The sequence below is a fragment of the Ochlerotatus camptorhynchus genome, unplaced genomic scaffold (assembly GCF_037179485.1).
Source record: "Ochlerotatus camptorhynchus isolate MF236.1 unplaced genomic scaffold, CSIRO-AGI_Acam_v1.1 ptg000267l, whole genome shotgun sequence".
NCBI lineage: Eukaryota > Metazoa > Arthropoda > Insecta > Diptera > Culicidae > Ochlerotatus > Ochlerotatus camptorhynchus.
This window is the reverse complement of record NW_027040757.1, coordinates 1,320,322-1,347,017: the sequence shown is the minus strand read 5'-3', so window position 1 is coordinate 1,347,017 and position 26,696 is coordinate 1,320,322. Positions and strand designations below refer to the sequence as shown.

At 40.9% G+C, this 26,696-nt stretch overlaps 1 protein-coding gene across 3 annotated transcripts; it reads left to right on the top strand.

Annotated features, from left to right (window-relative positions):
- Positions 1-1,206: 1,206 nt before the first annotated feature.
- LOC135705438 (tubulin polyglutamylase TTLL13-like) lies at positions 1,207-26,689 on the top strand. 3 transcript variants are annotated; one of them, XM_065227180.1, is made up of 7 exons: positions 1,209-1,283; positions 1,485-1,871; positions 15,024-15,089; positions 15,361-15,654; positions 15,729-15,885; positions 15,946-17,109; positions 26,052-26,689. In XM_065227180.1, exons 2-7 carry the CDS (start codon positions 1,534-1,536, stop codon positions 26,487-26,489), a joined length of 2,457 nt encoding a protein of 818 aa, XP_065083252.1. In that variant the 5' UTR covers positions 1,209-1,283; positions 1,485-1,533; the 3' UTR covers positions 26,490-26,689. The 3 variants fall into 3 exon arrangements, with proteins under 3 accessions (XP_065083251.1, XP_065083253.1, XP_065083252.1); XM_065227179.1 differs by having other exon boundaries at positions 1,207-1,871; XM_065227181.1 differs by lacking the exon at positions 15,024-15,089 and having other exon boundaries at positions 1,207-1,871.
- The last annotated feature ends 7 nt before the right edge of the window (positions 26,690-26,696 follow it).

Genomic DNA, 26,696 nt, shown 5'->3' with positions numbered 1-26,696 from the left:
TTTTACGCGGATTTCAGAATTGACGCGGTATATCGCTTTTTACGCGGTTTTTTCTTACACGGTCTTTTTTTACGCGGTTTTTTTTTACGCGGATTTCGGAATTTACGCGGTTTTTTTTACGCGGATTCCGGAATTTACGCGGTTTTTTTTTACGCGGGACGTATCACCCGCGTAAAAAGCGACTCCAGTGTACTCGTGGAAGTTGTTTAGAACTACAATTAAGTTACTTGGAACAGTCTTTAAGTCATCAAAGTCAAAGATGCTTTTTAAGGATTTAAGAGGTTTTAGACCGCCCCTCCCTCCCTCTCCTATGCTGAGCCGTTGACATTCGTCAACCATCCTCTCCTGCCCCCTAAAATGTCCACGTATATGGAAAGTTCCCCAGTAGATATGTAGAATAAATGCAAAGCGGAAAAGTCTTCCGTTGACCATGGCCTTAAATGGAGAAGGAGGTCGGTCTAATCTTTTGATTCATGGCACAACATTGATCATTCTTGCCAAATCCTAGAGATGATTGCTAAATTTAATATCATCATGCCATTATCACACACTCGAGTACGGAAATAGCAAAACCCAACAAATATACACTCCACTCTCCAGTACCTAGTTGTATTTTGAACTAAGAGTTCCTTAGCCTTACTAATACCATCGCACTAAATTGCAATCAGGTTCTTGAGGTTATTTTCCCCGTCCATGATACTACATGACACCACGCTGCTGCCGCTGATATCCCTTGTGTACATAGAATGTCAATACCTTTGGGTTACGATCGCACACATAGTCACAGTCGTGCCAGCGGCCATAGACAGCCTGGTCGTGAAGGTTTCCCGTCTCTGACACGAGCAAATTACGAAACGTGACCGTGCGGGGGCAACGAAACTCCTATAACAATTTCAAAACCCATCAATGGAACTTTTGCACACGCCAATATGGGACGTAAAATGACTTGCTCATATTTCCCCCCTCATCAGGAAATTTCATACTAACTCAGACCTGTTCTAGTATGTTGGACTAAAGCGACCGTAAACCATTTTCCCGCGTATCCTTTTTGTAGCGTTCAAATTTCCAGCATTGTTTTATAATAAATAAATAACCGTCTCCATATGTACCGACGGAGTCGCCGGGGGTGGCATGGCACCAGAAGACTTGCTCGTATTTTTAGCGTTGAAGCGACCAAGTTCAGTCACTCCTGGGATGCGGTTCGGATCGGTTCAGTTTTAGCTTTCGCTCCGGAAAAAGGATCTCCCTTATCAAGTAGTATTTAGTGCTTCAAATTATAAAGTGTGAGTGTGCAGTTGTGTTCAGTGTTGCTCATAGCCTACTTTCCGATCGAGGTCTTGGCTTAATCGATTGTGTGGTTTTTCGTTGTTGTGTCAATGTCAGACAAAAATGCAAGCCAACCATCCGTTTGAAGGAAGTATTTAGGCCACATTGACAAGTTCCATGACCGAAGTGCTATCCAATATAATCCGGCTAACCCACAGATATCGTTAGCAGTAGTGCGGAAGAGGAAATCGTTTAAGTAGTGCTACAATGCTACCTCGCAGGGATAATCTAGTCAACAAGTCGGCCAAACTGGCACAGCGCAAGAAATCTTCCAGTGAGGATGAATCCAGCGAAGAGGGGTCAACCAGTTCCGGTTCAACGGACGGGTCGAGCTCGAGTTCCGGGTCTGACTCGGAAATGGATACCACCGAAACGTCGTTCTCGTCGAAAAGTGCCACCGAATGTGTCGGCAGCAGCAAACAGCAGGGATTACTTAAGGTTAACCATCGGTCCTATACGGTCTATTGTGATACGGCGAAGAATTCGAAGAACTTCTGCCACGGTAGCGTCGCTGAGCCACTAGAGGATATCAAGAAGGATCCTAAGTGAGTATTACAGTATTCCAGTCCGATTAGTGTGTTGTTTTGTGAAGCGTGTTTGGCAGGAAATATTCTCAGAAAAATGTGTGTGAGCGTTGAAATTTGCAGTTTGGAAGTAAATTGATGCGTGCGTTAATATTAGACCCACTTGGTAGAAAAGTGTTGAGCTCCGCTGTTGTAAATAGCCGAATGATTATTTTTGAGGTTAGAAGAACTTGGTTTGGTTTTGAAAGCTAGTGGTAAAAATAGGGTCAAATTTTCTAGCGAAATGAGATATAGTTAAGATATAGGAAAACTCCTCAATGTTAAACACAAATATGTACGGATTCTTGACCATTGGAAATCCTTTGTTTTTCTAATGATATTCGAGAATTGGAAAATTTTCACAGCATTTGCTATAGAACCAGTTCATTTTTTGAATGCTTGCGGAATTACAAAGAATAATCTTCAAAATTTTGGCTCTACCAGTTTTTTTTTTTCAGACTTTGGAGGTTAGATTGTTTTTTTTTTTACATTTCCGAAAAAGAAAGCAAGATTCTGAACCTTGGAGAATTTCATAGCTTTGAGTCTGGGGATTTTGTTTAGCATTCTATCACTTTCAAGATCCCAGTAACAGAACAAAATTCAAGATTTTCGACACATAAAAAGTATTTTGTTTAACTTGCAAGGCCCAATCGAAATAACAGACTATCAAAACTACATACTAAAAAATTAAAAAAAATACTTGTAGCTTCCTTTTTCGCATAACGCTTCGTAATTTCAAAAGTCAAAATATTAAGGTTTTTGTGAGTGTTATTATTATTGTCTTAACGGCGGGAAGCTGAACGTACCATATTTCTGAAACGTTTTTATGTTTCTAAAAATGTTGAAAAAGGATGGGGGAAGGCGGATCACCACCCGGAGCAAGATGAGCACTAGGCTGTCCTATTTTTCAGCAATTCCCATCCATTCGCTTTCTGTATGCCTCAGTACACAGAAAAATGGCTAATTTAAGCGTTATTGCGCTTAAATTTACACGAAATATCGTGTAAATTTACGCCAAATATAGCGTAAACTTTATGTGCGCTATATCTCGCAGAAATTTACATGCATTTTACCAACTATGTAGCCTCTATGCAGAAAATCAGCTCCTCAGCTCAGCTTCTCAACACAGGACCTGGCCCAAAGCACTTTTGTGAAAAAAAAAACCTTTTGGGTTATTTTTTCCTTTTGATCGCTCATAAGTCACTCAATGTACCTCGAACATATTTTTCATAGAGCCTGTAAGATCTATAGAATAACTAAAGTAGATGCGTAGACCGCTCGAAAAAAAAATAATTTCAGGCCTTCCACCAAAACTTACATGCAAGTTTCCACATATTCGGCGCCAAAAACCAGACAAAATAATTTTGACATCAAAACTACCCTCACTGGGTGCCTGGGGCTTAGGGGACAATGAAATACAACTTTCGTGGCTGCACAACTAGTAGTTTTGATAATATTTCAGCGTTTAAGGATTCACTTGCTGTTAACCTGTTAACACTCAACTCGTTTTTGACCCCCGGCAATGCGCGATTTTCCAGGAGTAACCTACACGCTAACTTGAAAGTACTGATTAAGGAGTAAAAAAAGACCCATTTTGAAGAAAAGTGGCTTAACTCATTAATGATTGAACAATTTTACCCATTAATGAGTATCTGTTACCCATTAATGATTAACAATCACTCATTAATGGATAACAGATACTCATTAATGGGTAAAAAATTTACTCATTTAATGAGTTAAGCCACTTTTCTTCAAAATGGGTCTTTTTCAAACTTTAATGGGTACTTTCAAGTTAGCGTGTAAGGATTCTTCTCATATTATTTGAAAAACAATATGGGTTATTCCCGAGGGGGACGACTCTATCTACCATGCAGAAAAGATTGTGTTTAGCTGTGGCTAGCTGCACGCACGCTGAGTAGATAGAAAGAAGATTTATGACGATTTTAATGATTTCCTGCAAAAAGATGAAGCGCGATGCAAGTAGATGCGAGAATTGAAAGATCATTTTTCGTAGATTGATTCGCTAGTGTGAGATTTTTTGAGCATCTAGAATTGAGATAATTTACGTTCCCAATTTCTGTTTGAGACATGATAAAAGAAAAAAAAAATACTGATCTATCAATAGATCACTGGGCATTAATGGGTTAATGTTATGAAAATATTATTTTACGTTGAACTCTAAAGGGCGTGGGCGGAAGCGAAATGGAAACGACAAGTTTGGCAGTTGTCACAAATTACATCAAGATGCCTAACCGAAGTTGATTTGGTTCTAACTAGTTCTCAATCCAACAAGCTCGCCAACAAGTAAGCTTACTCATATCAGGCTTTTCCGCTGCTGCTGCCATTCCGCATCCGCTATCATTGCGCTTGGGCCTTAAGTGGTATCCAGCATTTTACGAGCGTTCATGTCTGCCACAATCTGGTTGAGTTTCTGGTAGGGAACATATGATTTGAAGTTTGGCTTGTGTCGTTTGACCCAGAGACGACGTTATATAAGAGACGCGTGGAGAGAATAAAAGTAAATCTGGTTGCTCGGCCAACTAATTTCTTTTTCTGCAAGATTTGGCAACCCGTAATTTTGTGTTTACTTCAAGTGGCTTTTAATTTGAGCGACTGTCGTCTGCTTCAGCATCACGGTAAAATGAATACTTTTTTAACCGTATCGGTAGTATCGCTATTCAATGGAAGTATTTGAAGACTCAATTTTTGACAACTCTGGGTGAAACCAAATATACTACATTGGAGGGTATATTCTACAGAGCGTTGCACAACATTATTCAATCTGCGATAGGCGAATCCAATAGAAAATAAGCGATTGTTTCAGTCTTTGGCGGTTAATAGGGGAACCCTCAAAAGAGTGATGATGGTGGAAAATTTCACCGTGAAGCATAGGAAAAGGAAAATATTTTCATCTTTCCTGATAAATTTATCCACCGCAGGTGCTTGAAATCATCATCCACGTGGAATATTTGGTTTTCTGTATCATATATTTTTGATGAAAAAAATAAAGATTTATTAAATTGTCCCAGCGGTTATGATCTTCCGGATTTTTAATGTATGGTTATTTCAGCTGTAAATCAGTTCAAATCTGTAGATAATCGAAAAATAAGACCAATCCTGAAAGAAACTTGCAAGTTTTGCAGTAAAATGTTCATTATTTTGACTTCTGAAAAACGGCATTATAATGTAAACAAATCGTTTGAATGAAATTTCCTCTCAAAATCGGTTAGCACTCTACATTGATGGTGCATGAAAAGAACATGAAATGAGAACATAACGAGAATACAGCTGGTGAATAACAAAAATATTAAGAGACGAACCAGCTACAGACTGAAAGTCTCTATAATAAAGCAAAAAAAAAATCCAATGTCCAATTTCACTTTTCATACGCAAACTTAATTATACTTATTTGAATCTCAACAGTTAACCAGCGTCTGGCTGAAAATCTCCTTTATAAAGACAACCAACCTCAAAAATTAAATTCAACTCCAATCTCAATACTTCTCATGCTTTTCTTCGTGAAGCGCTCGTGTTTATTTACATTGCTCGATTGGAACGGCGTTTGACGGTTCGATTGGAACTTTTGGCTTCAGCCTTCGGGCGTCTCCTATTTAACATCGTCTCTGGATTAGATAATTTGTACGATCATGTTGTGTTCAATAAATAAAAAGTAAATTTATAAATAAAACTTTAAACTATTGCTATTAACTCTAAAGTTTTTGGGACCACGTGTTGAAATATGGCCTATGATTAGCTGTTCAGTCAAGTTGTTGTGTTAGATGTGGTCTAAACAGGAAAAAATTGAAACGACTGTTTGACAGACTGATGCCTAAGATCTCCAAAACTTCATAAAGCTTGGATATATGATAAATTGAGAGCAATTTTCCTTTAAAAAACTACAAGGGACAGCCCTATGGGGTTGTAAGCAATGGTAAAGTAGGACTATGTGGTCTTATATAATAAATGTAGATTTTGTTAACTTCAGCAGGAGTTTGTGTTTTGTACTATATAGGAATAGGAATTTGAGCGAGGTTCTCTCTGTTTATACTCTTTTTTATGACTACGATTGCCCTGAAAAGAACCTTTTGATATGAATTTTAGTGAGGACATGTTCAGAAATTTAACTCTTTTTGCAAAATTTTGGTGGCCCTGAAAAGGGCCGATGGTAGTACAGGCTTAAAGTCTTTGGAAGATGATGATGACGTTTAGGTGTGTTCAATGATTGGGCACTCGCAAGAGTCTTGGCCCGTCTGCTGCTGAACTGGTGTCTGTGACAATTTGGAAGGCCGCAGAATATCAGTGTCCACCCAGCTAAAAGCTCCTCCTCTGTTTAGTTTTTCTCGTTAAATTCCTTCTCTCAACAAATTGATAAATCTTAGCCTCTAGCAGAAAGACGCTTAACACTTTTTTCGGCTATTTATGATTCTGTTTACGTCATGGTTCTTCTCTATGCCTGTTCAGATAAATTAGTACTTTTTTATTTTTTCCACTGCGCTATTTCAAACGAGTAGAAATGAGAAGGGATGTCGGTATGCGCTCGAATAATTGAAAACTCGATAAAAATTTAATCGAATAGTTGGAAAAATCTTTATGGATTAATCGTTAATCGAATGATTGGACTTTTTGCAAAATAGTGTAGTTTCATGTTGTTTGGTGGTCCTTCGAAAATGTCGAAGAGCAGAATTGCAACCAGCAAGTGTAACCTAAGAACCAAAAGCAGTGCGATGCTAGTTTTCATAGCTATGACGATGACTGAATTCAGGAGCTTAGAAGCAGAGGGGTGAAAGTCAATTCTCTTCACTGATTTTCTCATTTGATGACCATGGCTTCACTAACCACTATCTCTACTATGCTCTTCTATCATCCAGAACAACAAACGTAATCGAGTAATTAACGAAACAGAAAGTCGGTGAAGAGAATCGATCAAAATCACTTGCACCCCTGCTTCCAAGTTTGGTTACAAGATTACAACTCTGGAGAGCATTTTGTGTGGTCTTTGAGGGCGTGTGGTTCTGAATATGGCAATGATTGTGCAAAATGTTACGCAATTGCATCCTCCGAAGATCGGAGACGAATGCCACTTCGACTTGTGTACTCGTGCACTAATGACTCTCTGAAGACAGTGTTGGGGATGCAGCAATGCTACATCGACATGTTTCGTCTAGAAACGATTCTCTGATGACTATGTTGGGGAAGCAGCATACTGCCGTTATACGCATAAGAGTCTCACGGTGGATAAGGATTGCATAGAACATGGGACAGTTATGCGTATAACGGCAGCATATGCATGTACATAATTGGTGGATTTGTGGGTTATTTATAGTTTTTTGTTAAAAAAAAAAACAACTTTCAAAAGCATTGTTGGTGCGTAGGAATATTTCTGATCGATTGGTGATCAAATTACTGAAATTGGTCCAGGGACAGCTGAGTAATTAACGTTCAAAATCTTTCATAATTTCGTTACATGTTCAATTTTTGGTTTTCACAAAGTGTACTGCCGGTATTCGCAAGTCAGTCCCATCTGCATTTTTATCAATTTTGAGTTAGCATCATTATTCAGTTTATAATTATTTGTTTTTTGAGATGTGCTATTGAAAAAAATGTGGTTCGTTCAAGAAAAATTAAAAACAATACCAAGTCAAATTGTCCCACAGCGAAAAGTAACCGCAAGTCAGTCCCATTAGAAAAAAATGTATAAGAAATGTTAGACAACACTTCGCATCATGAGATTTTTGTCAAGACAGACTTTGTCCACTTCCCCTAGGGTATCTATACTCAGTTTGACCGCCAATGGATATGGCTTTGAATTATCATGTGATTTGGTGTATCGCTTGATGGATTTTAATTAAAAAGGATTTACCACTTCCCCGGAGATACCCGGAACATGTTCGGGTGTGGCCAACATGGTTCTGGTTACTCATCATGACTCTTATTTATCTTATTTTTGAATTCTCATGTGAATTGATTTATCGCATGGTGGGTTTGGCACGTTTAGCTCTGGTATGATGAAGACCCATACTCACCGGAATATGTTCCGGCCATTGCTCTGGAACCAGCGGAACAAATCCAGAAACATTCAATAACGTTCTATGGGACCATGGTATCTTTTTACTGTTCAATACTGTGCTAAACTGATACAGCATCGTCATGGAATTGTGACTGACTTGCGGATATTTTTCTCATTTACGTTAAATTTAATCGCAAGTCAGTCCCACTCAGATTTTGGCCATAAAATAATATTTTTTGGGCAAACATAGATGCATTCTATCACATTCTACGTTTATTTTTAAATTTATCCCTCCAAAATAAGTGTCAAATCAGAAAACTTGAAAAATCTTTGAACGCCGTTTTCTCATTTCCAGTTTTTTACAGATGGGACTGACTTGCGATTATGGGCAGTGTACCCCCATATAGAAATCACAGGCGTAGTCCTACGTCAAAAACCTGCAAAATTGATCAATTATTCACCATTGAGGTGCCAAATTATGATTTATGAGATCTGTATTATGTATTGTTATTATTTAAATAATATTATTTTCAAAGAATTTTGAAATTCATAACGAAAATCTAAATTATTAGCAAAGTCATGTGTGATATTCTTACTATGGACAGATATTCAGTCATGTTCTAGGTATATGACTTGCACAAAATCCTTGCCTCAATTAGCTCTTATTAAGCTTCCAATGCGTGTTAGGATATTCTACGTGTTCGATCGTGGAGATCAAATTCGGATACCGGAAGTATTACCAACAATCAATACGAAACTAACGATTTTAAATTGGCTCACCACTTTAGTAGCCTATTGGTCCCAAGCAAACGATTAACGTACCCTATTCTAGTTGAAGTTCTATTACTACACTATGTTTGTTTTGATTCGCTATGAAAGTTTGACAGATAACATCAGGGGTGTGTGGATTCATGCAGAACATGCAGGGGTGAGTGAAATAGCTTGGGACTGCTTGGGACCGTTGTTCTGGTACTGAGTGAGCCAAAAATAATAATGATTTTCTTCGGGTAACGGCACAGCAAACCACGGGAAAAAGTAATTCACCTCTGTAGCACACTTCACTGGTATCGCAATGCTCTTGCTTCTATAACCGTCGTGGGTTTTCTTCGTCACAAATCACCCACTGTGAATATCACGCACGAAACTCACGGTTTCAATCGATCCCGTGATCGATTTATTCTCAATTTTGGCTAACACCGAGATTAGGTTCGGACTTCTAAAGAACACTCGAATTCACTGCACTGGAGGGGTTTGCCTTATTTGCCCGGAATAAAGGAAACGACTTGGATTTGCTACCGGTTGCTTTGGTTTTATATTTTGTACTGATGGGATTGTGTAACTTTGTTTTCAACTTACTTAACATTGAATGGGGTTTGCGCGTACTATAGCTTGTGGGTCGATCGTACAGTGTAGTCTATTATTGTGGTGGCGGTTAGTTATTTAAATCTGTTTTATGTTATTTAAATTTGTGTTAGGCTTATCTACTTCAGTTTGTATTTGATTTGAATTCAATTGCTTAATGCTAAATATTTACCAATTTTGGGTTATATGTACAGATAGGTATTTACATGTCACCGTATACTTATCACTACGCTCTTCAAATCGTCTTGAAGTTCACATTACGAATTCATTGATTTCCAGGACGATTAGGTTGAAACACATGGAAACGGATGTACATTAGGGTGGGTCACCGTTAGATGTAAAAACGCAAACTTGACCTTATCCAGCGAGAACAACCCTTTTTCGGTTGCATTTGGGGTGCCAAACAACTGAGCAACATTTGGGAACGATTGGTTGTAACTCAGCTTTCCGCATTGCGTTTGAAATTTGTGTGGAAATTAGTATGGGAAAACCTACTTGTTGCACTTGCATCCCTAGAGACCACAACTTTGCTTGAACCATGCAACCATGTTCAACTATAGTCCATAAATTACCAAATAACTTTGCTGAAGGAAGTACCATAGAGGTAACTCTAAGACAAGTAGGTCCCGAAGAAACGTGTTCAACTTTTTGGCTCAGCTCTGGTTCTATCTTCGGTCCCAAGCTAATCAATGCACCCCTCGAAACATAGGAAAATCCACGAACTCCTCATTTAATCTGTCCAACTTTCATAGCAAATCAAAACAAACACAGTGTAGTACTATAATTTCAACTAGAATGGGGTACGTTAATCGTTTACTTGGGACCAATAGGCTAGTCAAGTTGTGAGCCAATTTAAAATCGTTAGTTTCCACCGGTTGCTAGCACTGCGTAGTGATAACATTCTGAACATTCTGTCCATCATTATGAACTAGCCTACAGCTAGAAATCACGATAGTGAAGAAAAAATCTGTCCATCAATCAACATCCTTGCCCTATTGAACAACTTTGGTCAGGATCCCAACATATAGTATATTCAGGCAATTCACTTGCACACTAGGGCCACGTAGTGAGAAAATTCTTAACTTCTATCCACCAACAAAAAGTCCTTGATCTACTTAACAACTTTGCAGAAGACTGTAACCTTCTATACGATCAGGATACTCTTAGGAGGAACGGGCAACCCATATGTGTTGTAAAATCTGCAGTGATGGCATAATCATTAACAAATCAATATTTTTCCGCTCTCATAAGCTTTCAATATCACGCGTGATATGCGAGCAAAATATTGATACTGATTTTACAAGCTCCTTTGATATTGCCGACGATATTGCGAGACTATTCACAACGTGTAGTTGAAGCTGAGTGTTGAATCGACGCAAACATGATTCCGTTGCATCTCGTTTTCTTAGAAAGAGAAGGTATAATAATGCCATAGAGGTAGCTCTAAGACCAGAAGGTTCCGGAAAAACGTGCTCAATTTTCAACAAACTTTCATACCGAATCAAAACAAACATAGTGTATTTAGTACTAGAATTTCGACTAGAATGGGGTATGTTCATCGACGTACTTGGGACTGATAGCACAAACGAAGTAACAGACGGAGCGGCTCGAAAACTTTGGTGACTAAACTGCTATTTCAATTTTTCAGTGTACCACATGGCAACACCACTACTACTGGATTGTACCACATGGCAACACTACTAGTGGATTGTACTAGAATTTTCACCAAATGTATTAGAATGTTTTGGTTCTATCTCTTTCACTCTACTCAAAACTGAAATGCATAAAAAAAAATGACAAAATGATACACTCTTTGCACACGTCAAAGAATCATTGTACACAAAATCAACTTTGTTCAAATCAAAACAAAAAAACTAACCCATCTAGTGGATGATGGCACAAGCTTCCAAGAAAATTCTATATTCCTCGCCAGTTAGTCGTCTGTCACTTCGTTTGTGCTGATAGGCTAGTCCAGTGTGAGCCAATTTAAAATAGTTAGTTTCCACTGGTTGATAATTTTTTTTCTCTTCACCGATGGCAGACACGAAGCGACTGCTGCCAGCTGTTGTGACAGTTTCGGAAGCACTCGGGTGTAAAGCAAAAATAATGAAACTCAATTTCACCACAGTTTGGTGAGATTTGCACTTGGTGAATTTTGATAGCTTGATATTCCGAGCTGCGATATCACAACTTTGCAATATCAATTGCAGTTGTTTGCTTGTTGATTTTTGTCTACGAAAATCAAGCATGGTTTTGATTTTTGGTGAAATTTAATTTTTTGATATTTCCCCAACACTGAAAGTCTGGTACACTTAGAATCCGGTCAAATAAAACCAGGTGTTTCTCGGTATTGATTTGACGTAAGAAAAATGTACTTAAGTCAAAATGAAAATAATGCAAAATTACTCCTAATTCCCGCCATCGTCTGCCGCACACTGGACTAGTCAGCATCAGCAGCCATTTTTTTTTCCAACATCGAGCCATCTGTGCAGCGTCGTCTTTCCAGTTTTATTTAACTTCCTCTTGATAATTGTCCAACAATTTTCGATTGGGCGGAATTGCGGGCGGTTGGGGGGGATTGATATTGTTATCGACGAAATCCACCTTATTGTCGCGATGCCATTGTAGCTTGCCAAATCTGGCCAGAACTTCACTGTACCTTTGTGAGTCTTCATGAAAGGTAGTATACATTTCTCCAGGCACTCTTGCTTCAAGTCTATCATTTTGTTGGTGATGAAAAGCTTGGTTTTGAGTCCGCCGCTGCAAATTCCTTGCCAGATCATCAGTTTCCAGGCGAATTTATCGGCAAAAACAAACTTGAATTTGCTGGGGATATCAAGCCGTGCTGTGGCCAGATAAAACTTTTGTCCGGGAATCTGCCTGAAATCCATCTTGACAAAGGTTTCGTCGTCAATGAGAAGGCATCTTCTGTACTTCGTCAGAACCTGGTCGTACAACTTCCGGGCGCGTGTTCTGACCACTAGATTATGCTTCATCGTTCTGTTCAGTTGCTTGGAGGCACGAAATGAACGGGAACCTGCTAGCAGACGGATCCTCCAGATGGTACTACCAACCGGTGGCAACTAACGATTTTAAATTGGCTCACTACTTGACTAGCCTATTGGTCCCAAGCAAACGATTAACGTGCCCCATTCTAGTTGAACTTTAGGTACTACACTATGTTTGTTTTGATTCACTATGAAAGTTTGACAGATAAAATGAGAAGTTCGTGGATTTTCCCATGTTTCGAAGGGTTGCATTAATTAGCTTGGGACCGAAGAGAGTACCAGAGCTGAACCAAAAAGTTGAGTACGTTTTTTCGGGACCTTCCTGTCTTAGAGTTACCTCTATGGAGTTACCTCTATGATAATAGCATAGAGGTAACTCTAAGACCACTGGGTCCCGAAGAAAATCATTATTATTTTTGGCTCACTCAGTACCAGAACAACGGTCCCAAGCAGTCCCAAGCTATTTCACTCACCCCTGCATGTTTTGCATGAATCCACACACCCCTGATGTTATCTGTCAAACTTTCATAGCGAATCAAAACAAACATAGTGTAGTAATAGAATTTCAACTAGAATAGGGTACGTTAATCGTTTGCTTGGGACCAATAGGCTACTAAAGTGGTGAGCCAATTTAAAATCGTTAGTTTCGTATTGATTGTTGATAATAGGGTACGTTAATCGATTTGCTTGGGACCATAGGCTAGTCAAGTAGTGAGCCAATTTAAAATAGTTAGTTTCCACCCGTTGGAACTACGGTTGGCATCGTATTTTTTGGCGACATCCCAATCCGAGAGTCCTGGGTTTCTCTTGCTCGACCTCAACACCTTCCAGTTCAGCTGCCGATCCAAAGTTCCAGCACGAAGTTTGATTTTAACCTTCCGGGTCAAACTCTTGTGATCAGGGAACCGCTTGAGAACATTTCCCACACATTAAAAAAAATCATGTAAATAGTCCAATCAAACATACTTTTCGTCGAGCAACGAACTTTTCAGTCTCGGAGCACTTAATTTTACATGACTTGTTTGTTTACGTCTCATCTTTTATGTCAAAGACGGATTCCGTCACGTGTAAAATTAGTTATTTCTAAGTGTGTACGGTAGAAACGGCAATTTTCAACTTTTTTGTGATATTTCGAATTGACTACGTCGGGTTTTCGACGTGGGTGTGCAGGATCAATTTTATTTTCTCGTCTTCAATCTAGTACAACTTTTTTAATACTGCACGTATAAAGAGAAAATTTTCATCACTGAAACACGTGTACTTTCAAAACAAATCGCTGTCAAAACATTCCAAATCCAACCACTAGAGGCGCTGCTATAGAATAAATAATGTGTCCGGATTCTAAGTGGACCAGACTTTACAAAGTCCAACGCGCTTGCGCTCGTGTTACAAAAGTTGGCGCATGTACTAAAAGGTTTAAAAGTAAATCAAAAACTAACGATAGCTTAGTAAATCAGACTTCCCAGTCTGTGGATGCGGAATTTTTTTTTGTCCTGACTACTTCAAACTAGGGTAACAGGATTTTTCAGTAATCAAAGGAACACATCTTAGTCCTTGTTACTTTTTATGCCTTGTTGATAGTGACAAGACTCAGCTTTGTCCACCTATGTGATTCCTAATCTTCTATTAGATGTTCCCTAGTTTGAAGTGGGGAAGACTAGGATTCTGATGCATGATCATTATCGGTGTCATTAATTAATGTTGTTGCTAAGGAATCCAATTTTGACTGACAAAGGGGCGCGTCTTTGGTATAAAGAGCGGGACCTTTCAATTAGAGTCGGATCCTTGCGATAAAAGCAAGAATGACAACTGTAAAAAAAACGAATAGGGGAAATGGCTCTAATGTTGGCCTGTGGATCTAAGATTAGGCCCATTGCTAGAAATCTGCTATTTATCAATTTTATCTAGAAAAAAAAATTATCTAGATGAACGCGTCATTGGGACGGTACTAAGGGATATTGTTGGTTGCTATTACAAATTTAGTCGATTGCTGAATTTATATATGGGCCCAAATTAGGGGCATTTAGGCCGACATTACATCCATTTCCCCTACTTCATCATTTCTCAATAGTGATGGAGTAATACGACATGCACTAAACGAAGGACACGGGATATAGGGGAAACGCAGGTAATGTCGGCCTAAGTGTCCCTAATTTGGGCCCATACATAAATTCAGCAATCGACTAAATTTTCAATAGCAACCAAAAATATCCATTAGTACCGTCCCAATGACGTGTTCATCTAGATAAAATTGATAAATTGCAGATTTTTAGCGATGGGCCCAATCTTAGATCCATATGCCAACATTAGAGACATTTCCCCTACTACAATAGTTCAAATTACTGGTCGCAGTGGTGTTAGGTCCCGAACAGAGGGAAGAAAATGGCAGAGCTATTTGACTCTTCAAGAGCGATTCAGCCAATTGTCGAATTTTAATAGACCTTTAATATCTCTTTAAACCGTTTGTGGTATGTGATTTTAGCATTCCTTGTAAATTTTGTAAATAAGTGTGATGTGTGCTAGTGTGTTTGTGTTTATGTGTGCTTCTATAATAACTGTTCTCCCCTAAGCCTTATTGTAAAACCAGATTTAATTCAAGGCATTGTCCAGATCTTACCAACATAGTCCCGCTGTTCTTCCGCTACGCGTTATCTGCTTTTGTGCCAGCTTCCATCCAGTAGTAGATTCCGCTTACATTGACACAATGGACCTCTCCTATATATCGTATGTTTATTTTGTTGATATTTCTTTTTGCAGTCGTAATAGAAAAACTCGCGCCAAAAACGAGCATGTTGTACATAGAAACAAGAAATCGAAACGAATGTAAGAATTTCACCTTTTTTAACTCACTGTATAATCCACCTTTCGCCGTCCATGAACTTGATTACCCATCTCTATTCAATAACCACTTTGAACAAATCCCAGCACTTGTACTTCTCTGCATCACATCACACAATGTGAAAGTGATGCGACTGGGTTTGTTCAAATTGCATTACATGTAGTGACATACCTAGTTCCATTCCGCGCAACATTCTCATAAATGCATGCATCGATCCAATGCTCCTTACTGTTGCCCGTTCTTCGTTCGTTGCAGACCGCCAATCAGTATTTGCATATTGAACAGCCGCTACGACATCATCCCAAGGATCTGCCGTAGGCTCGGCTACCGACTGGTCGCCGAAAATGAACTGTGGAACGTGTGCTGGACGGATTCGCTCGTCGGGGTCGATTTCTGCCGGGACATGAGACGGTTCCAGAAAATCAATCACTTCCCCGGGATGTTCGAAATCTGCCGGAAGGATCTGCTGGCCCGGAATCTCAGTCGGATGCTGAAGCTGTTCCCCACCGAGTTTCAGATCTTCCCGAAGACTTGGGTCTTTCCGGCTGAGTTTGTTGCTAAGATGATCCGTTGGATCAGAGGGACATGCGTTACTAACGGGTTGTATTTTTTGTACATTTCAGCTTGGGTGAAGCCATTGCCTACAGCAGGACGCATCGGAGTAAAACGTACATTTTGAAACCGGACCAGGGATCGCAAGGGAGGGGAATATTCTTAACGAAGAATCTCAAGGAGATCAATCCACGCGATAGGATGATTTGTCAGGTCTACATTCATCGGGTAAGATTGTGTCTGTTGTGGTTTTTATTTTTTGGAACGTTAACAGTTTGATCATTTTAGCCGCTGTTGATCGATGGCTACAAATTCGACCTCCGAGTGTACACCCTTGTAACGTCAACCGATCCGCTTCGGATATTCGTTTACAAGGAGGGTCTAGCTCGTTTCGCAACGTACAAATACCGGGAACCATGCATCACGAATACCTCAAACAATTTTATGCACCTAACGAACTATTCGGTAAACAAATACAGTAGATGTTTCTCGAACGACGATGAAGCCGGTAGTAAACGGAGATTTGCCACACTGAACCGTATCCTTACCTCGGAAGGGTACGACATAGCGGAACTGTGGAACAACATAGACGATGTGATAGTTAAAACTATTCTCAGCGCGTGGCAAGTGCTCAGGCATACGTATCAAGCGAGTTTCCCTACCCACGACATAATTCAGGCGTGCTTCGAAATTCTAGGTTTTGACATTTTGATTGATCACAGACTGAAACCGTATATCCTGGAGGTCAACCACTCGCCTTCGTTCCATACGGACGAAGCTATCGATAAGGAAATCAAGGAAGCTCTCATCGCCGACACGTTTGTGATGTTGAATCTGAACGGGGAAGTCAAGAAACGTGTTCTGGAGGAAGACAAAAGACGAATACAGAATAGACTGCTGCAAAGACTGCGAGAATACTCCAAGAGCAAGGAAGCCAGTAAGGAAAGCAGTAGCGATAGCAAAAACGGTGACGACGATGATCCCAACTCGGAAGAACGGATGGGACCATGGGCGGATCAAATCAACTGGGAAGAAACGCATCTTGGAGGATTCCGACGAATACTGCCAGTTCCGGGCAATCCCGATCGGTACGCACATGTCTTCCTGGCGCAAACGCAAGCATCGGTTTACAACGAAACGGCAGCGAGCAAGAAGCGCGAAGAATGTGCCAAACAGCAACGGATCGAACTGGAGGAACGCTACAGACACAATCAAGCAATGCTCAATAAAAACAATCCAAAGGGACAACAGCAGCAGCTGGGCGGCAAGGGGCTGTGCTCCAGCGAAGATGGGGCGCTGTTGGTGAAGAAGAAAAAGAAGCTGAAACCGAAGGTGGTCAAGAAAAAGGATAACTACACTCCGGATGTCATCATCGATTACGAAGAACGCGAAAGGATGGCGCTGCTGGCGCAGAGAGACTTCCTAATACGGACGTGTGGGTTGGTGCAAAATGTGAGTCGAACGCATATTTTAATAAGAGGAGTCGGAGCTGGAGTTGAAAAAAGCACCGACTCCGACTCCAACTTTAATGAAACATAATTTTAAACTAGATCGTACCAAAAGTTGGTCCAGAGTCCATGAAAACTAACGTTAACCTAGATTTACTGTTGATTTTGATGTAACAAACCTCCTCATATTGCAGATCAAAACAACACTTATTAATGTTTCAAAATTATTGTTCATTGCACAGTGGGCCAGGAATCAAATCTAGCAGGGAAAAATCAATAACGCTCCGGGATTACATCCAATTGAGTTGACGTCTGGAGCAATGCTTCTTGACTTTGTTAGCGCTATAATTTGGTGGATAATAATACTTCATGTGTTTGCCGCAAAAATGGTGCTTCGATGCTAACTTTTTTTTTATTTTACACGCTAGAGGCTTGCTGTCTGCGACAAAGTTGTAGAACTTAAAATTTTATGAAAAGTTGCTTTTGAAAGCTTTATATCTTCAAACAACAGAGATAGAAATTTTGTCACATTTGTCTGAAATTCACGTTTTTAGAATAAAGTTTTATAAGGTCGTTCAAATGAATACCTTTATCATTTTTCTTGGGTCGATTTTGGTCCAGTCAATCTTTTCCTGAACAATACTTTTATGTTTAGAGTACTAAAAACTTAATATCACATGAAATTCGAAAAAATACATGATTTTCGAAATGATTTTTCTCAAAAAAGCGCAAGTGAGTGCAAAATGTTATCAGTTATTCAAAATGAACATCAAATAGTAATTGTGTAGTCAAATTTTATGTATTTTTTTTCACAGATAACGATTTAGTTGAGACGTTCTATTGTTTCCTGTAAGAGATGAACTAGCCTATGGCTAAAAATCTCTCTAAGAAAGAAAAAAAAAATTGTTTCCTGTGTAGACATTACATAAAATAAACGTACTAGTACTTACTTACCAATCAGGCTAAGGCCTTGTTGTCCTCTGCTGTCCGAAGAAGTCGTCTCCACTCTACTCGATCCATGGCCACACTTCGCCAGCCTCGTAGTCTGCGAAGGGTCCGCAGATCGCCTTCTACTTGGTCGATCCACCTTGCCCGCTGCGCGCCTCTTCTTCTTGTTCCTGTTGGGTCGCTTTCTAGAACCATTTTCACTGGGTCGTCGTGCGGCATTCTTACGACGTGCCCAGCCCACCGTAGTCGCCCATTTTTTGAAATGTGGACGATGGATGGTTCTCCCAGCAGCTGGTGCAATTCGTGGTTCAATCTCCTCCTCCATGTTCCGTCATCCATCTGCACTCCACCCGTGGATGGTACGCAACACCTTCCATTCGAAAACACCACGTACTCCACGAGCATAGTCCAGGTCTCGTGGCCATAGAGGACCACCGGTCTAATCAGCGTCTTGTAGACAGTCAACTTCGTGCGGAGCGTCCTCCGGAGTTCAAAGTAGGCACGATTCCCTGCCATAATGCGTCTTTGAATTTCTCTGCTGGTATCGTTTTCGGCGATCACCAGTGAGCCCAAATACACGAACTCATCGACCACCTCGATTTCGTCACCGTCAATTTGAACTCGGGGTGGGAGGCTAACATTGTCTTCCCTAGAACCTCTTCCTTTCATGTATTTTGTTTTTGATGCGTTGATGGCAAGTCCAATCCGCTTAGCTTCAGCCTTCAGTCTGATGTACGTTTCCGCCATCGTCTCAAAGTTCCGTGCCATAATGTCAATGTCATCGGCGAAGCCAAGAAGCTGGATGGACTTCCTGAAGATCGTGCCACTCGTGTCTATCCCAGCTCTTCTGATCACACCTTCTAACGCGATGTTGAATTGCAGACACCAAAGTCCATCACTTTGCCGTAACCCCCTTCGAGATTCAAAGGGACTCGAGAGTGTCGCCGATACTCGAACAACGCACATCACTCGATCCATTGTCGCCTTGACCAATCGCGTTAGTTTATTCCGTACTCGTGCATAATCTGCCATAGCTGATCTCGATCGATTGTGTCGTATGCGGATTTGAAATCGATGAACAAATTATGTGTGGGCACGTTATGTTCGCGGCATTTCTGCAGAACCTGCCGAGCCCACGAACTCTCTTACAAATATTGACAGGCGGCGGCATAGAATTTGGGGGAGTACCTTGTAGGCGGCGCTCAGCAGTGTGATCGCGCGTTAGTTGAAGCAATCCAACTTGTCGCCCTTTTTGTATATTGGGCATACGACACCCTTCAAACACTCCTCCGGTAATATCTCCTCCTCGCAAATCTTGGCAATTACCCAGTGCAGCACTCTAGCCAGTGCTTCACCACCGTATTTTAATAGCTCACTTGGTAGTTGATCTACACCAGTTGCTTTGTTGTTCTTCAGCCGACCGATCTCCTCCTCAACTTCTTAAAGATCAGGGGCCGGTAGCCTGTTGTCTGCTGCGCGTGCTTCAAGGTCTGTTGCCGTGCCACCTTCGTTTTCTGCTGCATCACCGTTGAGGTGCTCGTCATAGTACTGCTTCCACCTCTCAATCACCTTACACTCGTTCGTGAGAAGGTTACCATCCAAGTCCTTGCACATATCGGCTTGCGGCACGTAGCCTTTGCGCGAACTATTTAGCTTCTCATATAACTTCCGTGTGTTAGCGGCGCCGGTGGTGTAGTGGTGAGCGTGATTACCTCTCACCCCAGCAGGCCTGGGTTCAATCCCAGTCGGCGCCGCCGGGATGTTCTGAGCACGGAAAACAAAATCGACGGAAAACAAACCAAAGGAAAAAAAAACTTCCGTGTGTCGTTTTTGCGGTACAGGTTTTCCATCGCCTCGCGATCTCGGTCTACCTGCTGACGCTTCTTCCTTCGGAAAACCGAGTTTTGTCTGTTCCGCGCTTGTCTGTATCATTCCACATTCAATCTCGTGCGATATTGCAGCATTCTCGTCCGTGCTGCTTTCTTCTCCTCTAGGTACTAACAGTTTGCATTCGCCGTCAAACCAGTCATTTCAAGCTGAACATTGCATTAGGTCCTTAGTAACATTGACAGATTATCTTCGTCGACTTTCTCTTTGTAATCCCACGGCCATGTAAAGACATGTCCAGGTGTTTTCAGCACACAGATCGATAAAAGAAGCTTTTATCTAGCATCTAATCCGACAAACACAACAAGAAACGGTGTTGTGCTCAAGTTAATAACGAAAGAGAAAGTCGACGAAGATAATCGATTAATGTTACTTAGGACCTAATGCAATGTTCAGCTTGATTTCTTCGGTCCGGGATCGCAGTACCTAGTGCAACTGCAGCAGTACTACCTATGGCGGAACGGATATCCCTCCAGCCATCTTTAAGAGAAGTTGCGCCAAGCTGATCTTCCGTGGGTAGTGCAACTTCCAGCTGCTGCGCATAGTTCGGGGCAACTCCGGCGTCCTGTAGTTGCTCAATGTTAGGTCGCGGCGTTCTCGACGGGTGTTATGCATCGTCAAGAGTTTTGAGCGCATGCATACTGCAACTAGGTAGTGGCAACTATCAATACGAAACTAACGATTTTAAATTGGCTCACTACTTGACTAGCCTATTGGAAGATTGCCGTAAAAGCTCAATGTAGATGTCGCCACTGCATGATGATGATAATGTTGACAGACTGCATATAAAATTTGTGAAAATTAGCATTAAATCCTAATTTTCATCAAGCCTGCGTAAAATCCTTCCAATATAACATTCGAAGTGAAGAAGAAAACGTTTTCACGATCAGACTGATGTGTATCTTTGACTTTTCCAGATAAACTTTCATAAGATATGTTCATTTAATTTCACGGCTCCACCAACGCTGCATCGTAAATATAATGTAAACAGAAGTAAATTGCTCAATTACTCAAAATAAAGATGATTTGTCATCTTCTTATCACTTTGAAAACCATCTAGCACCATTTTATAGCATGGTGTGTGTTGAGTAAATCAAGTTCCGTTGCGTTTTCCGTCGAAAATTGTGAGTATCAATATGTTTGCCTAAAAAGGCCAAAATGAACATTTATTGAATATTGGCGTCCTATACAACCATTTCTCCATTATCACCAGCATGATACGATATTTCCTAAGTAAGTCACTTAATTTCCACTTTCATCTTAGTGGAAATCGTACATATTTACCATTTTCCGAAAAATGCAGCTGCGCAAGAGGTAACCTCTTCCTGTGGGTGCAAACTTGTTATGCATAATTTTCCATGAAAACATCTCCGATCCATACCGAAATAGTAACAGTTAGTTTGCAAACACGTTTTCTTACACGATTCAAACAAAAGTTTCTACGGGAAATTATTAGTTTTTCTTTATGGACCGATTTGCCCCAAAAATCATCTGTTTTACTTGGAGAATTCGAAAAGTATCCTCCTTCTAGTAGTTCTCACTTCGAAATGTAGATGGCGAAAGCTTGGAAAAGTTTCACTGCAAGACGCCAATTGGTCCCAAGCAAATCGAGTAACGTTCCCCATTCTAGAAATTCCAGTACTACACTATGTTTGTTTTGATTCGCTATGAAAGTTTGACAGATAAAATGAGGGGTTAGTGGATTTTCCTATGTTTCGAGGGGTGAATCGATTAGCTTGGGACCGAAGATAGTACCAGAGCTGAGCCAAAAAGTTGAGCTCGTTTCTTCGGGACCTACTAGTCTTAGAGTTACCTCTATGGTAGTGGTCCGAATCTATGTTCGCACTGCGGTACGTGCAGACGTTGATAATGTCGAAGAAGAATTTCCCGTCGATTAGAACGTGATCGATTTGGTTTTCTGTGTGTTGGTCAGGTGATCTCCAAGTAGCTTTGTGGATATCCTTGCGGGGGAAAAAGGTACTTCGAGCTACCATACCTCGAGAGGCTACAAAGTTCACGCATCGTTGGCCGTTGTCGTTCGATACGGCATGCAGGCTGTTTGGCCCGATTGCCGGTCTATACATTGTCTCCCGTCCTACCTGAGCGTCCATGTCGCCGATGACGATTTTGACGTCCCGTTGCGAACAGCCGTCGTACACCTGTTTCAGCTGCGCATAGAACGCTTCTTTCTCGTCGTGGGGTCTACCTTCGTGTGGACAGTGCACGTTGATGATGCTGTAGTTGAAGAAACGGCCCTTAATCCTCAACTTGCACATCCCCGCGTTGATCGGCTGCCAAACAATCACGCGTTGGCGCATCTAACCCAGCACTAAAAGACCGGTTCCCAGCTCGTTGGTGGTGCCACAGCTCTGGTAGAAAGCAGCCGCTCGATGCCCGCTTTTCCATACCTTTTGTCCCGTCCAGCAAAGTTCCTGCAGTGCTACGACTTCGAAGTTGCGTGGTTGAAGTTCGTCATAGATTAACATGTCGAAGCCGAGCGATTTGCAGTTCCATGTTCCGAGTTTCCAATCGGAGTCCTTATTTCGGCACGTAGGTCTGTGCCGATTGTTCCGATCTGTATTTCTTTCTTCAGTATTTGCAACTTTATGTTTTGAAAAAAAAAAAATTGAAGCAGGGGTGATATTTGAAAAATTTGAAGCAGGGGTGATATTTGTACTTACGAGTACGAATGTAGAATTTGTTCCTCGCTGACCGTTGTTAACAGCAGAGGAATTTGTACCTGTTCGGAAACGTGAAATGTTTTCTACCTTTCGCTTATAGCGAGATTGTAGGATCGCTTTGCGAGTCTTACATTCCCAAAAATTGGATTTGTGGTTTTCACCACAATTTGAACATTTAAATTTCTTAGGATCCTCCTTCACACGACAGTCGTCCTTTGCGTGAGAGGAATCACCACAATTCATGCATTTAGCTGGCATGTAGCATTTTTTTGTTCCATGGCCCCATCCCTGGCACTTACGGCACTGCGTAAGGTTTTGGAAACTTTATCCAGTCTTGATAAAGTGTTCCCACTTCACTCAGACATGGAGCATAAGGATAGCTTTTTTCTAAGGCCTTAAGGTTGTTTAGTTCACTAGACTTGAAGTGAATTAAATAAAAAACATTAGAAATCCCATTCCGCGAATCGCCAGGACGGGATTTCATTTTCATTTTGATTACTTGGAGTGGCACAGCTCCAATTAATTTTGCCAGTTGATCTTTGATCTGATCCAGGGATTCGCCACTGGGCAGTCCTTTCATGACAACCTTGAACACACGTTCAGTTTTGGTGTCGTAAGTAAAAAATTGGTGCTGGTTCTCAGTAAGACACTTGAGAAGACATTTAAATCCGTCCATGGATTCAGCCAATATACGGCATTCACCCCGACGGCCAATTTGTAGTGAAAACTTGAATTTCACGAAGTTCAAAAGTTCCGTGCGAAGAGCATGGAAATCGAAAGTGGGGTTATCACAATAGGGGTCTCCCTTAGCTCAGTCGGTAAAGGCGCAGCTACAAAGCAAGACCATGCTGGAGGTGGCTGGGTTCGATTCCCGGTCCGGTCTAGGAATTTTTCGGGTAGGAAAATTTCTCGACTTCCCTGGGCATAGAAGTATGATTGGACTTGCCACACAATTATACCAATGCAAAAATGGTACAGGCATCGAAAGCTCTCAATTAATAACTGTGGAAGTGCATCTAGAACACTAAGTTGAGAGCACGCAATAAGCTAATATGCAATATGCAATAAGCTTGAAATGCGAAGAAGAAGAAGAAGGGAATCTTTTCCTTCTTGGCATTAAGCCGGGAAAGTTTACTAGAATTTTTCCTGGATGATGGATCATTCTCATCATCCGTGAGCAAATCAAATTGATTGCTCAAATCAATTTCATCAGAAGGGGGATCAAGAGATTGTTCTTTTCTTTTGCGCTTAGGCGCCATGGCGGCAGTAAAACTTTTATCCAAATCGACTTCCAGGCAGGATTACCTCGGGTAGGGTCCAAACAAGGATCGAAGTGGAATAAGAGTCGAACAAGGAAGAAAATTCCAGGTATATTGAGCACTGAAAAGTGCTGTTTAAATTTGTTGTAGCTTTAGGTAGCAGTAACACTTCTTTCAACAAAAAGCACGGCAAGAGAGCACGATGCGGAATGATCTTCGATTTCTTTTAAGATTACCAATCCGTTATGACCTTTATCGTCGGAAAATAAAACCTTTCCGTAATCAGTTGGAGGCCATTGAGACTTTTTAAAGTTTATTGGCGACTAACGAAAAAATTAAACAATTTTAAAAGTTTTTTTTTATTGGTCAAATAAATCACTAGAATGTTTACTCTTGGAATATTCGCCTGAAATATTTGTATGTATCATCAGCTAAAATGGATCGCTTCAAATCTGTTTACATTATTAAGAAAAAACTACAAGGGACAGCCCTATGGGGTTGTACGCAATGGTGACGTAGGACTACGTGGTCTTATATAATAAATCTTATTTGTTAACTGCAGCAGGAGCTTGTGTTTTGTGTAGGAATAGGAATTTGAGCAGGGTTCTCTCTGTTTATACTCTTTAGTATGACGCGCTTGACATAGTTGGCCCACAGCGACTCACGGAGAGCTACTGATTCCGATCAATAGCGGTGCGGCTTCTTCCTCCTTCTATGGATGCGCATATAGGCTGCAGCTTGCTGCTTGCAGGCAGCCTTTCGTTGTGTACTGGAAAACACCACCACTCACAACGCGGTGACTGAATAAACACCGTTTGGTGAGACCGGATGGAATTCAACTTTGAAATCTGTGTTAGAGAAATCGCTTTTCGCAGCAACAGTTGCGCAATTATCATAGCAACAGTTGCACATTCGTGCAATTTTCAATAGTGAACATTTGACAAATGATAAAGTCTCTGGTTTAACAGATGCGTAGACATATTTCTGATCTATTGGTGATAAAATTATTGAAATTGGTCCTGGGGCAGCTGAGTTATTAACGTTCAAAATCTTTCATAATTTTGTTACATGTTCCATTTTCGGTTATCACAAAGTGTACCCCCATATAGAAATCACAGACGTAGTCCTATGTCAAAACAGTCAAAAGGGCCTATCATTTTTTGTTATTAAAATCTAATGTAATGTATTCCCCTAATTTCCTTAAATGCTTAGCAGGATTTACTGTATGTGCATATAAATTGTCATTTAAATTGATTGCCATGCAGCAAATATTTGAATGTTGTACATTAATATTTTTAAAGTTTATAACATACTAGCTGAGTGTGCCCGGTCTTGCTCGGGACTCAATATTAGCTTGAGTTTATGCGCCATTAAAAAAAAAGCATGCTATATATTATTCACTCTTATCTAAGGGGCTACCTACCCCTATGACCATCTCCTTATACCTCCACATGGTAAATTTGGTTCCATTTGCTTGATTAGTTCTCGAGTTATTCAGAAATTTCTGTTTCATTTGTATAGGATCTCGTAGGCGAACCAGCCTCTGGCTCAATGCCTCCATAATAAAGAAAACTTAACTTAACTTGTATAGGAGCCCACCTTACAGAGAGGGAGAGAACCATCATAACAACCATTCCCGGTCCTAAAAATCCCTGCCTACATATTTTCACGCCGATCGGTTCAGTAGTTTCCGAGTCTATAAGGGTCAGACAGACAGACAGACAGAAATTAAAATGTTCAACCATATTGCCAATAAACGACGGCGTGCTTAAGAAAGTTATTTACAATATGATCAAAAATGTCCGAAATAATAGACTTCGGAAACTTCGAATTATAAATGTGCTATTTTATTGGCCATTTTCAACCAGTCCGTCAATTTCCGGCAAGCGCTTCCAATAATTTGATACATAGTTAAAACATGCCAAAGTTGACTAGTTTGTATGAAAATCGGCCTATTGTGCTATTTTAATGGCCACCACTGTATAGATGGGGGCATAAGTATTGCAAGATATAATTATAAACTTTTGAATGTCAAATTGTAGTTTTTTAAGGTAAATTGAATTACCAACTAAATTCATCATCCTAAGTTTGGCCTCTATGAACAGCATGTATAACACATCATTTACTGATTAAATTAAGCACATTTCTTTTCGGTCCCCTGTCCTCCCCAGATCTATTTGAACTTCAACCGGAACAAGCTGCTAACCATGTCCGACCAGCGCAAGTACAAGGAAGTGTTCTCCAAGCTGGTAGCGAACGATGTGCTCCAACAGGAGCTGACCAGCCAACAATCGATTCAATCCGGTACGACCACTTGTCTTCCGGTTCTCTCGAACCACTACGGCAGTAGCGTTGCGTCGCATTCAACCCTCGGAGCCGGCCAGAAGCTACATCTGAAAAGTTTAGTTACGATCAGCGATACGACATCCTGGATGCAGTGCACCGAAGTGGCCCAACCGAGCAGGCCCCCTTTGCCGTACCTGTTGGCGTCGCAACCGACCAACTATCGAAGTACCAAGACCACCATGGCACGGCAGGTCACCAATGTGGTCAAGCGGCACAACATGGACACTAGGCAGCTGTACTCGGCCTCCGATAAGGTTATCTAGTATTGAGTTTGGGTGGATAGCTCGTCGGTTATCTGCTCAGTCAAGACGTTTCTCCAATTCAGTTGTGCCTACTTGCTGCCATCACTGGTCAATGCGTGCAAATTGCGTGTTCTTCGGTTGTACAAAAACGTAGCAATTATGTTTCAGAGCATTTTAATCAAATTCTGCCCATGTTTAAAATTAGCCGTAATTAAATCTACTGTGAGC